Source organism: Lipotes vexillifer, unplaced genomic scaffold, assembly GCF_000442215.2.
Source record: "Lipotes vexillifer unplaced genomic scaffold, Lipotes_vexillifer_v1.1 scaffold570, whole genome shotgun sequence".
Classification (NCBI taxonomy): domain Eukaryota; kingdom Metazoa; phylum Chordata; class Mammalia; order Artiodactyla; family Lipotidae; genus Lipotes; species Lipotes vexillifer.
The window spans coordinates 3112763-3127238 of NW_006777801.1; the positions used below are offsets into that span (position 1 = coordinate 3112763).

Consider the following 14476-nt stretch of genomic DNA (forward strand, 5'->3'; position numbering starts at 1 on the left):
CAACAAAGACCCAACGCAGCCAAAAATAAATAAATAAAATATTAAATTACTGAAAAAAATTAAAAACAAACAAACAAACCATATGACTGGTTAAACCCAACTTTCCACCTACAGTGTACCTGTACCTGTGCAGCAGACACACAACCATACTGACTGCTCACTTTCAATGAGTGAGTGCTAGCCTTAGGTTGACTCTTATGCCCAACATCATATTTCCCTGGTCCATTTACTCTTCTATTCTCTATATGACTATTCCAGACTTTCTTTTCTCTCCTCAAATCTCTATCACTTCCACCCCTCATCCTTAACCTCAGTTGATGATCCTCATTCCTATCTAAGAAAACAGAAGCTCTCAGACAGTTGGAAACTTCCACAAGTTCTGACCATCCCATTTATCCACCTACCTTCACTGTGCCTATATTTCTGCCTTCTGGTTACTATGGATGAACTATCCACACCCCTGACAAAGGACTACTCTCCAACATGTATATTAGATATCATCCCCTCACTCGAAGACACTGGTCCAGCAAACTTCCCTGCATTGATTTTCCCCTTCACTATAAGATCCTTTCACATACAAAATGCTATATTCTCATTAAAAACAAAACAAGGGGCTTCCCTGGTGGCGCAGTGGTTGAGAGTCCGCCTGCCAATGCAGGGGACACGGGTTCGTGCCCTGGTCCGGGAAGATCCCACAGGCCGCGGAGCAGCTGGGCCCATGAGCCATGGCCGCTGAGCCTGCGCTCCGCAACGGGAGAGGCCACAACAGTGAGAGGCCCGCATACCGCAAAAAACAAAACAAAACAAAACAAAAAAAACAAAACAAAACCAAAACAAACTTCAACACAGCTTCCTCCTTCAGCTACCACTTCATCTCTCTTCTTTCCTTTCTAGGAAGACTCCTTGAAAGAGCCTTCTCTTCTCCCTTCCTCCTGAACAACATTAATCAGGCCACCAACACACCACCAAAAACTGCTCTCACTAAGGTTGCCCGCACTGCCAAATCTAAAGGTCAGTTTTTAGCCTTCATCTTACATTGCATGCCAAAAACATCTGACCTCTCTCCTTCGTTTACACAATACTCTCCTGGTTTTTCTCTTACTTCTCAGGTTGTACCTGCTCCTTCACCTCTCCAATTTCTAAATATTAGGATGTTCCAAGGCTCAGACCCCAGACCTATTCTCTTTTCCATCTATAGCTACCTTTTGCCAATATGATGATGAATCCCAAATTTACAACTCCAGCCCTAAATTGCAGAATTAAACATCTAACTGCCTATCTGACATCCCGACTTAGATGTCTAACAATATCAAACAACATCCAGCTGTTCCCTCCCCCAAACCTGTTCCTCCTGCAGTGATTCCTGTATAGGTTAATGGCAACTCCACCCTTCTAGCTTCTCAAGCCATAAATTCTGAAGTTATCCTTGATAACTCTCCCTTACTTCCCACAGCACATTCTGTTGGCTCCATCATGTAAATATATCCAGATTTTGAAGACTTTTTGTCCTACCATTTGCTACCTCTTTGGTCTAAGTCACCAAAATTGCTTCCTGCGTTATTTCAATGAGTTTTTAAATTAGCTTGCAGCTTTTACCCTGATCCCCTTACAATTTGTTTTCAACACAGAAGTTAGAATGATCAAGTTAAGAAAAGTCAGATCATACACTTCTCTATTCAAAACCCTCCAACAGCTTTCTGTCTGTCAGAATAAAAGCCAAAATCATACAAGAACCTTATTTTCCACTACTATTCCCCTCTTCTCTTTTGCCCGCTTTAGCCACAGGGACTACAGCTACATTAGCCTCTTTGAGGAACACAAAATATGCCAGGCCTCCTCCTGCTTCAGGGCCTTTGCATTTGCTGTTTTGTCTGCCTAGAACATTCTCTAAAATATCTATATGGCTTACTACTTCATTACTTCAATTTTTTTACTCAGATACCATCTTTTCATTGAGGTCTCCCTGGGCACCTAATTTAAAATTTTAACAGCATGCTTTGCTATTCTCTTATTTCTTCTTTCCTTTTTCCTTAACCACATATTGTTATCTGACAAATTTTACTTCTTTAACTTGTTTACTGACTCTCAAACTAATATGTAAGCTTCATTTACATCTTTGGGATTTTGAATCTTTTGTTTATTGCAGAATCCCCAGGAACTTAGAACAGTGCCTAGAACATAGTAGATGTTCAACAAGTACTTAAAAAATAAATCTACTCGTGTATTCCAGTGCCTTGTGTTGATGATAAACATAGTAGTGTTCAGAAAATATGTATTAAAAAGAATATCAATGAGACGGTGCTTTCCTCTGAAAACATACCAAAATAAGATCAAATCTAGCTCACCATCTGTACTACAGAACTAAACCAATCAAACCATTAAAAAACTTAGAAAAAAATGCATGGGATCCTTACCTAGGTCGGCTCTCGCCTCCCTCTTCTTCTGAGAGGCCCAGCCCACTATGGAGAGTTTATCTCCTCCTGATTTCTCTTCTAAGTCTCTATTCAAGCGCCAGACTTTCAGTGTATTGTCATCAGAGCAGGTAGCAATCTACAGAGAACCAGGGAGGGAGTTAATAAGTTTCAGTCAAAGATTCACAACAAAGTAAAAAGCAGGTATGTCTTAAGGGCTGATGATTAGAGAATTGTTCTGCCTGATGTAACAGGATATAGAAAATGTTATCTGAAAGGTCAGATACTTTCATTCCCTGCTTTCAGGAATCATTCCAGATTTCCAAAGAAGTGAATACTTTAGTTTCTTCTTTATATACATTCTGCTGCTATGACTTTTGTGACCAGTCATTTCTTAGCTACCTAAAGCTCTACTATAAAACCAGGTTCATTTCATTTTATTCTCAAGAAGTTGGGCAAATCATTACCTTTACACCTTCTGTGTAACTACAAAACACATAATTAAATTAAGATGTCATTTTTACTCTTTCTCTTAAAAGATCAGTCAGTGTATGTCACTGACATTTAATTTGTATGACTTTCCTCTGACTTCCTCAAGTTCTGGCTTATTGTTAAAGTAAATGGGATTATTCCCAAGATCTGATTTAGTCCATGACTCTAGTATGCTGTGGCAAGTAGAATGAAACCTTTCCCTAAGATTCTTTTTCAGATAGGTAAAGGAGCAATCTGGGAAAACGACACGTTCACTAGACTGAAAAAAGTTAAAAATAACTTTTGCCCCTTTAAAAATATCTAACCATTCCTGATCTTGGTCCCAAGCCTTTTATGGCAGAGAAAGTCCAGCTTGAAGAGCTTGTGGCAAATGGCCACTGGTACCAGAGCTGTTCCCCAGCATTTGTTTATATAATTTCTCTATTTCAGTAACTAAAGAGAGAGGAAAAAAAAGAACACACGTTCTCTTAAGTCTTGGTCCCCAAGAGGCTGGCAGGTTTTTCCTTTCCTCACTGGGAGGCCAAAAGAAGACACACATATTTAACTGCTTAAAAGAAATGCCTGGAATCCCCAGTTATTCTATAGTCTACAAACAAGTTATTATTTACAGAGCAACTACTAAATTTGAGTGTCTGAAAATTTATGTTCTTTATCTTATTTAATTCTCACAATATAAAAAGCCTTATACGCAAATAACCTCATCTACAAAATGGGAATAAAGTTATTTGCCCAAGGTCACCACAATTAAGTGGCAGAGCTAGAATTTAAATCCAAGTTTTTCCAATTTCAAAGTGTAAATCTTTTTTTTTTTTTTTTTTAAAGTGGTATTTTATCTTCCTAATTCTAGGCTCGGGACAAAATTATTTTAAAGGACCTTTTAAAAAGGTGGTCGTTAAACTGGTATGAGTAAACAGCCCTGCTACTTCCTTTGAGTCTTTTCTGTGCAAAGAGATAAGGGCAATATACGATGGATGGAAAAAGATGATAATTAACTGAATAATAAAAAAAAATTCATCTCAGTAAGTTCTATGAAGATATAAAATTCCACATTACAAGCAGATGTTTCACTGGAAATTACAAGGAATCTTAGAGGGAAAATGCCATTGGGGTGTAATCTTTGGTGATTAAAGCAATGATTTCAAAAAAGTCTATAATGAAGCTCATCACAGAAATGGTTACATAGGGATATAGAAATAAAAGGAAATCCACAGTAGTACTGGAAAGCTAGCAGGGATGCCATGAGTAGATCAGACTATGAGAAGATTTTGGAAGATAAAAAATCAGATGGGAACAATAGGCAACAAACCTTCAAAACATAATAGATAAAAAGGAGCTCTCCACAGAAGGGACATTTCCTACAAACCCAAAATAACCCAAAGACCAAAGGTAGGCCCTGGAGAAGTGAGTGGAACTGGGGCCACTATTATATGAAATCCCTACATGTATGTGGAGTTTATTTATGTTTCTGGGACTTCTACCTTTCAGCTTTTTTATTTGTCTTTAGTATCACTATTAAAAATTTTTTTTAAGTGAGTTTATTTTCTTCTTTTCAAAGTGTCTAAAATACTTTGGAGCTACTTCTTCTCTAGTTTAGTCACAGACACAGCCTAACATGTTAATACTTCACAGTAAGCATTTTTCAGGCATGTGAGAACCCAAACTGGACTGTGAAGAACACTCAAGGTGTTACCTTTAATATACCACATTGATAATATGTAGAAAGTTAGAAACACTAGTTTTCACCTTAGATTTTCTTTTTACCTTCAATTTTAAAATGAAATTTTATTAATGTTAAAAACTTAAATCCTATGCTTAGGAATGACTCTAGGGAACTAAGAAATCCACTTATTCTTTAGTGCATAATACAGTTTACCTATTGGTATAAAAAATAGAATATGTGTGATTAATGATGATACAGATTCTGGATGGCCTCTAGATCTTTTAAATGTCTATTTAAACATAAAAGTCTGTATTAACTCTCAAGCTAACCTTGGGAAAACCTACAAACCTGTGATCTACTTTTTAAACCAACCACAGATTCACCTACAAACCTTTGTGAAGTCTGATGGACACCAGCACACAGATGTGACCTCTTGAGAATGACCCAGGAGCACAGTAGGAGGATGCCAGGGTATGGAGACCTATCACAACATCAAAAAGAAAAAAACAAGTCAGCAGAGCAGTGGTAGGTCTCCCAGACAGAGGCTTCGAATCTCTCCATATCTGTACCTTAGAGAGCTTTAGGGTTATTACCAAAAGCCCCTAGACATGCCTACCCATAGCTCAGAAAAAGTCCCAATGGGCAATGAAAGTATTTCTGTCATTAATCTGAGAAAACAGAATGAAAATAGCCAAAATAAGTAAACAATATGAGCTTAGATACCAGGACAGGTCTTATTTCAAATCAGGACAACTTAGCTATATGTATTTTGACTAAAACTCAAGACTGAAAGAAAGGGTAAGGTTCAGTAACTAGGTAGTACACTTCAAGTGGAGCCTAGACAACTTTAGATCTTCTCTAGTCAGCTACTTCCAGGAACGCTGCACTTACTAAGTCCTGAAGGTACCTGAGACATGCTAGCAGATCTCTTGGGACAAGAGGACAGTCTTTCTTCCAAAAGAAGACTCACTGACTTTTAAGAAAGCCCAAAGTTATACTCCTTCATTTTGAAGGGGTATAAGCTATATTCTACATGGCACTTTGTATCCATTTTGGAAAAAAAATTCCTCTAAAATTTTACTTAAGTTCATTTGCTTAAAGAAATCTTGAATTTTCAAGTTAAGTACTGCCACATCTCAATACATTTTAATGTATAAAGAAGGGTCACATTGTGCAGTACTACACATGTGACTAAGAATATTTTCACCCTCATTCGATGCCATTAGTGATGTGCGTTTGACAGCTGACTCATTCAAGAGCTGTCAATCCCTATCAGAGGCCATGGGCATTAATCAGCACAACATGGAGTACAAACTCACACAGCTACTATTAGCACGTGTTTGAAAAAGAGAAATTATTCTCTTTTCATTTTCCTGAGGCTCTGAATCATTGCTCATTTGTATGAAGAAAGTGGAGGCATTCTGGGAAGAATATTTGTGAGAGTTATTAAGTAAGCTTAATGGACTCCTCAGACTGTAGTTAAAGAGATTCGACACACTGATTCATAAGGTTACCCAACTCAATTATTACTCCTCCTCTCTTGGGTTAAATGGCACATATGTAATGATTCAAAAAGCCGAAGAAGACAAAGAGCAGAATCTAATTTGCCTTGCTGGGCTTTTTCTTGAGATCTAAAAGGACCTCACTTGCTGCCTACTCCTACAATGCCACAGAGAACAAGAGCTCATTCTTTCACAAGGTAGTATATTTTAGAAAAGACCTTCAAGATAGTCTCTATCTCAAGTCACAGAAATTCTTTATGGCCCCAGCCCATAAAGTTTCTCTACCCAAGGCCCAAGGAGTACTGCAAGCAGCAAGTTAAAAGGAAGAGGAAATCCTCATGTCCTCCTGACCCTCCCTGGTAACAACACATTATTTTACTCCATTGGTTTACTTGCCTGTTGCTTCTAGCTCTTCATTTCATGATCCTGCCCCTTCCTCATTTTCCTAGGCATTAAAATACCTAGGAAAACCTGACTGTCTATACTAAAGATTAAAATAAATGTCAAGAAAAAACAAATATCCACCAATAGAATGTATGTACATTTCTGCATTTATCTATAGGATTTAAAAGAAAAAAACCACAAAGGGTAGACCTGTTAGAAAAACTTTTTACAATTTGATAATAAGGCAGGAATAATAATAGTAACAAAAGTCAGCATTTATTGAAATGATTACCATGAGCCAGGTACTTTACACAGCATTAAAAGTGAGGGGAAGGTTCCGCAAACAGTTAAACACAGAATTAATTACCATATGACCCAGCAATTCTACTCTTAGGTATACACTCCCAGGAGAACTAGAGACATGTTCAAACAAAAATCTGTACATGAATGTTCATAGTAGCTTTGTTCATAAAGCCAAAAAGTGGAATAATTTAAATCTCCATCAACTGATGAATAAATAAGTAAAGCAAGGTCTATACATACAATGGAATATTCAGTCGTAAAGAGGAATGAAGTACTGATACATGCAACAACATAGATAAACCTTGAAAACATTAAGTGAAAGCAAAGCCAGGCATAAAAGATCATTTATAGGAAATGTTCAGAATAGTCAAATCCCTAGAGACAGAACATAGGTTAGTAGTTGCCAGAAGCTGAAAGTGACTCTTAAAAGGGTATGGGGTGATGAAAATATGTGGGAATGACAGTGGGGATGGTTGCACAATACTGTGCTTATGTGAAAAAAAAATCACTGAATTGTACACTTTAAGGTGACTACAATGGTGAATTTTACATTATACAAATTCTATCTCAACAAAAAAAGTGGAGGGAAGGGCATGTTGTGGGCTGGAATGAGAACTAATGTCCAACAAGTTTTTAAGAACGTTAGTAACAAGTGCTTTCACAGTTGAGGACTATCCTAGTATGGTCAACTATACTTGGTGACTACTTCCAAGAAGATTAATTTCTTCTAACGAAACTCAGGTGACTTTTAAATCATTCATTCTTATTCAAATAAGTTTTTATTTATTGTCACTTCATTATTATAAAAATATTATCACAATGATAATTTCATTTTTTAAAAACCTCCCTCTACTTTCAAACAAGAAGAGGAGACTATTAAATCCAAGAGACATTTAAACATCTATGCATTCTGGGAATGGTCAAAACACAGAAAACTGTCCTCTCTTACAAATTTTAGTTGTTACAGAATAAAGACTAACTCAAGGCATGAGAAATTCTGAAGTTAAAACTCCCAGAACTATGAAGTAACTGGCTCTAACCTACAGACTTCATAAAACATTTTGTATACTTGAACATGCAAAAAAGATCAGCACTTTTCCTCAAAAAACCTCCTTACTCTGCCCAGTTAGAAACCAAACCTAATCTTCATTTTTGCCATGAGATCATTTACACTTCCTAAAGTGTCAGGCTCAATGTTTCGCCAATCAGTGGTAGAATGATGGTGCCAAATCAGTTTATTTATAACCACTTCAATACTATTCGGTGGCTCTATCAGAAATGAACCAGGGAAGGGGAGGTGGGTAGGGGTGAGAGGAGGACAAGGGGTAGGAAATTAAAAAAGAAAAATAACATAATATTAAATCTTTTTATTCTTAAGTCTTAGGCCTCAGTGTCAGAAAGTCTAATTATGTTACATCTCCTCTTTGCTGGCCAGTGGTGAGGATTAAAAGGCCATTCTCTTCTGTCTTGAGATCTAAAACTCCCTTCTTTCACCCTGTTTTCTTGGGCCCATGGGCTTTTTTGGCATAGGCGAATCCTAACACCTGAGAGAATTCTGACCTAACAGCCTGAATACTCAGCTTGTGTTCAATTTTTTTTAAACTACACCCCTCCCACTTTTCCTTATCATGGAAACGAGAAACTGAGCCACCTCACTAGGCACATTCAATTTTAGGAGCAGTTAAGTTTGCCAGGATCTCAAATATCAGAACCTGCACACTGAGTTATGTGTGGACAGGCAAGAGAACATCATGTCTGAACCACATCATTCAGCACCGACATGTGACCCAGCCTAGAATTCAGAAAGGGTCACCCATGTGTGTGATACCCACTGATTGAATGTCTGAAAATGGGTTACTAATGAACCACCAAGTAGCTTTATTTCATGTCTTTAAAGAGAGGAAGCATCCTTCAACCCTGATTTCCTGAAACTAAGAAGGAAAAAAAAAAAAAAAAAAAAAGCAAGCATTCGTACTAGAGCTAGGGAGGAACTTTAAGGCTTGGCAATAAAAAGAAAAAAAAAAACACAGAAAACAAATAAAGAATTGGCAATAAGACTATACATATACACATACATAATATATAATTATATATAATTATGTATATATATAATTAAGAAGCTGATTTTACATGATTTAAAAAAATGATCAGTGCCTAAAGTTTTCTTTTTTTTTTGCATAATCCTTTATTATACTTTTTGGTATGTCTGAAATTTTGTTTTTAAGAAAAAATTTAAAACGATACAGACCTTGGTAGGAATAAAATCCTCTAACTAAGTTGGGAACCAAAGTAGAGAAGGGAAATGTTGGTAAGACAGTGAGGGAACGGGAAAGGGAAAACCAAAAGACAATAAATACACAGCATAAGACCAGATTATGAGATAGAAACATTAGTGCTAGTCACATAAAGTTTAAAGCTCAAGTCAGAAGAATTTTATAGACAGGAAGCTATGCAAAAACTCTTACTATAAGAGGGGGTTCTCAAGTGTATATTTTATAAGCAAATTTTTCATTTTAAAAATACAACAAATGTACTTGAAGAAAAAGAGGTAAGGTCAACACAAAGGCATCTTGGATAGAACAATACCTCCACCTTGTGACCATCTAGGTTATTGTTACTAAAGCTTTTGATAAGGTAGTGTTGCATTTTTGCAACTAGAGTTGCAAACCTAGAGGTATATAGAAAAAGCATTTTTTAGTACCCCCCTCAGGACCAGATGAAATTAAGCTGAGGAATTATGCTTCATACCTGACAGGATCTACCCCTGTCCTGCATTAAAGATATGACTTTCTAGAGACTGGCAGTACTAAGAATGATACAATTTCCTCCTGAGAAGGAATCTGATAATATTGAACCTATAGGTCTATGAAGTTTTAGACATTATGACTCTAAAATCCAAAATGTGTAAACTCTGATCATTCAATTCACCAATATCAAGGAAGTTTATGATATTATAGGGCAATCTGGAAGATAATAATTTCTAGCTCTAGGAAAACAATGCCTTAATGCTCTTATTCTTTCTATGAACTCAGACATTTCTATAATTAATTATTCCACAAGAGACATTTTCCAGTGGTCAGCAAGTGCTACTTATATTTCAATTTTCTCCACTTGACTTCAAATTGACAGCATTAAGTTTCTTAGCCTAGAGTAGTCATTTTAGAACCACTGTTTATTTAAAATGTAAAAAAAGAAATTATAAATTTCTGTAACAGAAATGGGAAATCTGTAAAATAAATAAATAAATGAATAAATAATGCTATTAAAGATATACAAAACTAACAAAGCAACCACATCTATTTCAATAGCCTGAAGACTGGCCACTTAGAGGAGAGTAAAGAACACAATTATTCTATGAATATTTTTGAGTGAGTGTTTTTTGCAAGTGTGATTCGGGGGTAGGATTCTAGGATCCAAACACTGTGTTTTGAATGAGAGTTTGAAAACACAGGGCAGAAAGGCAGAACAGCATGTTTTTCCAGGAAGCAAGACAAAGTATTTAAGATTCTTTCCAGTCTTCTGAATTCTCAACTTCCTGATAATCTGTAAAACTGTTAGAAGATGTGGATTGTCAATTTCTGAGAAGCTGACCATGAAAGTGTGATATCTTCCGTCAGAATCAGAGTGAAGTTTTGGCTATATTAAGAGGTAAGAAACAATTTTTACTAAACATCTGATACAGAAAAGTTAAAGTATGTGTTTACATTAACCTTACCTCATCATGGACAGAAGAAATATTTGCAAGAATACTTCAGCCTCACCTTTGTGGGGAAAGTTTGGTAACTTACCTTCCAGATGTAGGCAGCTTCATCACTTGAGCCACTGACTAAAAACTGGTCATCTGGACTAATACTGGACTTAACATAAAAGGTAGAGTTCTGATGTCCATTGAAGATAGCCACTGCCAGAGGAAAAAAAATCAAATTACTTGGCTCTTGTTATTTCCAGTTTTCAAATAAATGCAGAGTATACATGTTCTAACAAGTTTTATTAGTGTACTGATTACTGAAGCAGATGGTCAAGCTAGTCACCAAATAAAAAAGAACTGGACATTGGCAGGAAAAGAATGGAAATCCTAGAAAGAGGCTTTATATTAGACCCAATCTCATAATCTAAGCCCAAATACTTGGTATGGAGCTGGCTGTAGACAAGAAAGTGATGAAAAATATTCTTAAAGGACAAGAATGGAACTGGGGTCCAATCCTTTAGTAAAATGCCTTTATTTGACCCTCTCTCCCCACCCCAGGCTAGGTTTTTTCCGTTGCATTAAACATTCGTCTTTCCTCCTCTTGGACTTATCTTAAGGATAAATTTCATAAATATCGTTTTCTTTCCTCACTAGACCTTATAATGCTTTGAACAGAGATGATCTTCAAACACTTGTTGTATGAACAGGTAAAAATCAATGAAAGTAGAGTTAAGATTTATGGATAGCTTATCTGAGATGTGGTAACCTTAAATCTAGCACTTTAAATAGGCTGAAGAGTAGAAGTGGCCAGTGGGGTAAGCTATATATTCATATGTAAGATACTCCAACTAGGTTAGGTTTAAGACTTCTCACTATCCAATCTAGCATAATGTGCTTGACAAGTTCTTTTATCCTAAGGAGACCAAAACCTGAGGCCTCTGGCATCAGAATACTACTAGGAAATAAAAGAAAAAAATCTCAGTCATTAGAAAATTTAAGGATACATTTAGGCAGGAAAAAATATTTCACTCCAATCTTCTAATGGAGGGGAAAAAAGAATTAGTAAGGGACTTAACAGCTTTCTGTAAATACTCACAAAAATCCCTTCCTTTTGCTAGAATAGCACTGGAAAAAAACTTTGTATTTATAGGCCTTTAAGAAAAAGCCTGCACATCAAATAACCCCCACATCAAATACTATTACTGTGAAAGTTAAGCAGGATATGAATCAATTCAGATACAGATATTATAGAGCTACTATGATAGATAAATCCCCACAAAATAAACAGGCTCCTTTATTCTGAATACAACTCCAAAACTACAATTGTTCATCTTTCTCAACTCTTAGCTACGACTGGAAAACTATAGACCAAATTTCCCACTAAACTCGTAAGTATTCATTGCCCTCTGCTGGTCTAAGAAAGCCAACATAAAGTACACAGTAAATGTTTCAAACCATGTGAAAAATCCTCCTAAAACCTATATTGGCTTTAATTAGTTTAATTTAATCTTTGACGGTTCAGGCTTTTATGCTTCATTAAAGTGCTTCAGAGTCATCTTTATGAACATCACTTAGTGTAATAAAATGCTGTGAATTAAAAGTATAGGAATATACCTATCTATCTACCTACCTACCTATCTATATATGAGAGCCAATCAAATTATTTCAGGAGCACAGGAAAAAGGTTACTAAATTATTAGTAAAGTGGCCTTGGCCATATTTGTTTTAATGGCAGAAGGACAACTAAATTCAAAGCCCCTTTTGGTGCCACATTATAACAAAATGATACAGAAAGAGCTCTTGGACATCTGATAATATAATTAGGCTTTTATCTTTTAGGGAGAAATTTTAAAGAGTCTGTTTTATACGGCTAAATAAATTAGAAGTTGTCCAAGTTCTAATTCCATTCACGAAGACAGCAAGCAAAGTTATAAAACCTCTTCCCTTTTCCAAATACTCTTATTCTTGTTTAGACAACGTCAGACCTAACCCAGGGCACTGAAAATACCAATTGGTAACTGCCACAGACACCAAAGTCCTAACAATGGCTAGGGGTCAGTCTTTAGAAACTTCTCTAAGAGCCCAGTTAAATTCTGTACTATTTTAAAATTTCTTTTTTATCAACACATCTTACTTTACTAGGAACTGGGTAGCTCTAGGGATTGGTTATAGAATTCAAAGTCAGTTTCTGACAGAGCTATACCTGAGAAGTAGGTTACAAAATATGCAGCTTGCTTAAATAATTGATAATGTTCTTAAAATGATGAAATTCAAATAACCCTCTTAGAGTATGCTTGAAAAACTTTGATTTTTTAAAATGTCATTTATCAGCTTTAAAGTCAGATTCCACTTATAATTTTCTTGAAGAAAAATAAAAAGGTGAGGTTAGGGAAAACATCCAGAGGTCCCTATTTTTTTTTTTTTTTTGCGGTACGCGGGCCTCTCACTGTTGTGGCCTCTCCCGTTGCGGAGCACAGGCTCCAGACGCGCAGGCTCAGTGGCCATGGCTCATGGGCCCAGCCGCTCCGTGGCATGTGGGATCTTCCCGGACCGGGGCACGAACCCATGTCCCCAGCATCAGCAGGTGGACTCTCAACCACTGTGCCACCAGGGAAGCCCCAGAGGTCCCCTAATTTTAATGAACGGCTCCCAAATAGGACAAAACCCGGGCAGAACAGCCTTCTCTATCCCACAAAAATTGAAATAATTTTAAGTATACCCAAAGGGGTATAATTTCGGGAGAGACTCACTATTAAGTTACCACACAGAGCAGGATTCTGTTCACTTGTGAAATCATCACAAGGTAAATACATCTATGAAAACATCACTGGAACTAATCGAAGACCGCAAAGCCCTTATATGTCTTCATAAATTTGGTACAGAAAAAAAAAAAAATCAACATTAAATTCTCATTAACAAAAAAAAATATTAGTTTCCAGGAAAGAGAATCTGAATGACTAAGCTCCTACCTGGAGAAGTCTTTAATCCAGTCATATTGAACATGTAGATGTTGTCATCTGTGCAGTTAGCAAATAAAGTAGAGCCAGTAGAATCCAAAATCAGACTTGAGTATCCTAGAAAAAGGAAACTTTAGTTAGCATGTGCTGATGAAGGAGAGTAGAAGTGAGGGGAAAATAATCTTTTAAGATCATTTCACAAGAAGAATCATCAGAATTCTTCTTCCCTAAAGTATATACAAACCAAAATTATTCTTGGGAATTTCTATCTCTTGAACTTCAAAAAGATACTTCCATATATTAGTTTCTCAAGTCAACAGAGAATAATAGTTGCTGAAAACTAGCTCGATATTTACTTTAAAAATTTTAACAGAAACTTACATATCCAAAACAGCCCTACAAAAAAGTCCTAATGAATACGCAAAGGCTTACCTAGTTTTCGGGTGCTGCTACCTGGGTACAGGAAAGACTTGGATGCTATGGGTTCTTGCCGATAAGCAGTATAATTCTTACGTAAATCCCATATTTTGATTACCCTAAAAACCAAGGTAAAGAAATAGTTATTTTGTAGTCCTTCTCCAACACCAATTATTTCAACTACGTATGAATGTAAAATGACTTTTAATCTAATTCCTCTGGCACATCAACCAGATACAGTGAGGATATGTTATTGGGAAACAGACTGAACTATCTCATACTCTTGTCTCCAATGTCAGGCTAACAATTCTGGCAGAACGGAAACAGATGTGATCTGACCCACTGATGGGTTGCCCTGAGTTTACTTCAAGGGAGCGGAAAAGGAAGATGAAGGTTGACTGCTGATAGTCATTGTTTCATTGTTTTCAGGAAAAAGCACTTCCTAATAAGCCTTTAACATTCTGCATGTAACCTTTGACATCATTAAGTGTTAGGCTCTGTCCCTATGGTTATATCTCCATATATTAACTCCTTAAGTAATCTAGTCTAAACAAATTTTCCTGTGAAATAAAGTATTTTTTCATTTCATCTATTGGAATAATTTTCTTAATTTTCTACATCTACTTTGTAGGCAACTTGAAAACCCAAGCTTGGTTATAAAA

At 36.4% G+C, this 14476-nt stretch overlaps 1 protein-coding gene across 2 annotated transcripts in view; it reads right to left on the bottom strand.

Annotated features, from left to right (window-relative positions):
• The window catches only part of DTL (denticleless E3 ubiquitin protein ligase adapter), a 40080-nt gene that overhangs the window by 8379 nt on the left and 17225 nt on the right, over positions 1–14476 (bottom strand). For both annotated transcript variants that reach the window (XM_007451312.1, XM_007451313.1), the window contains 5 exons: positions 13830–13933; positions 13410–13514; positions 10541–10653; positions 4955–5044; positions 2415–2550 (listed from right to left, as the gene is read on the bottom strand). In XM_007451312.1, the coding sequence (XP_007451374.1) occupies positions 2415–2550; positions 4955–5044; positions 10541–10653; positions 13410–13514; positions 13830–13933 (548 nt within the window). The remainder of the gene's footprint in view (positions 1–2414; positions 2551–4954; positions 5045–10540; positions 10654–13409; positions 13515–13829; positions 13934–14476) is intronic.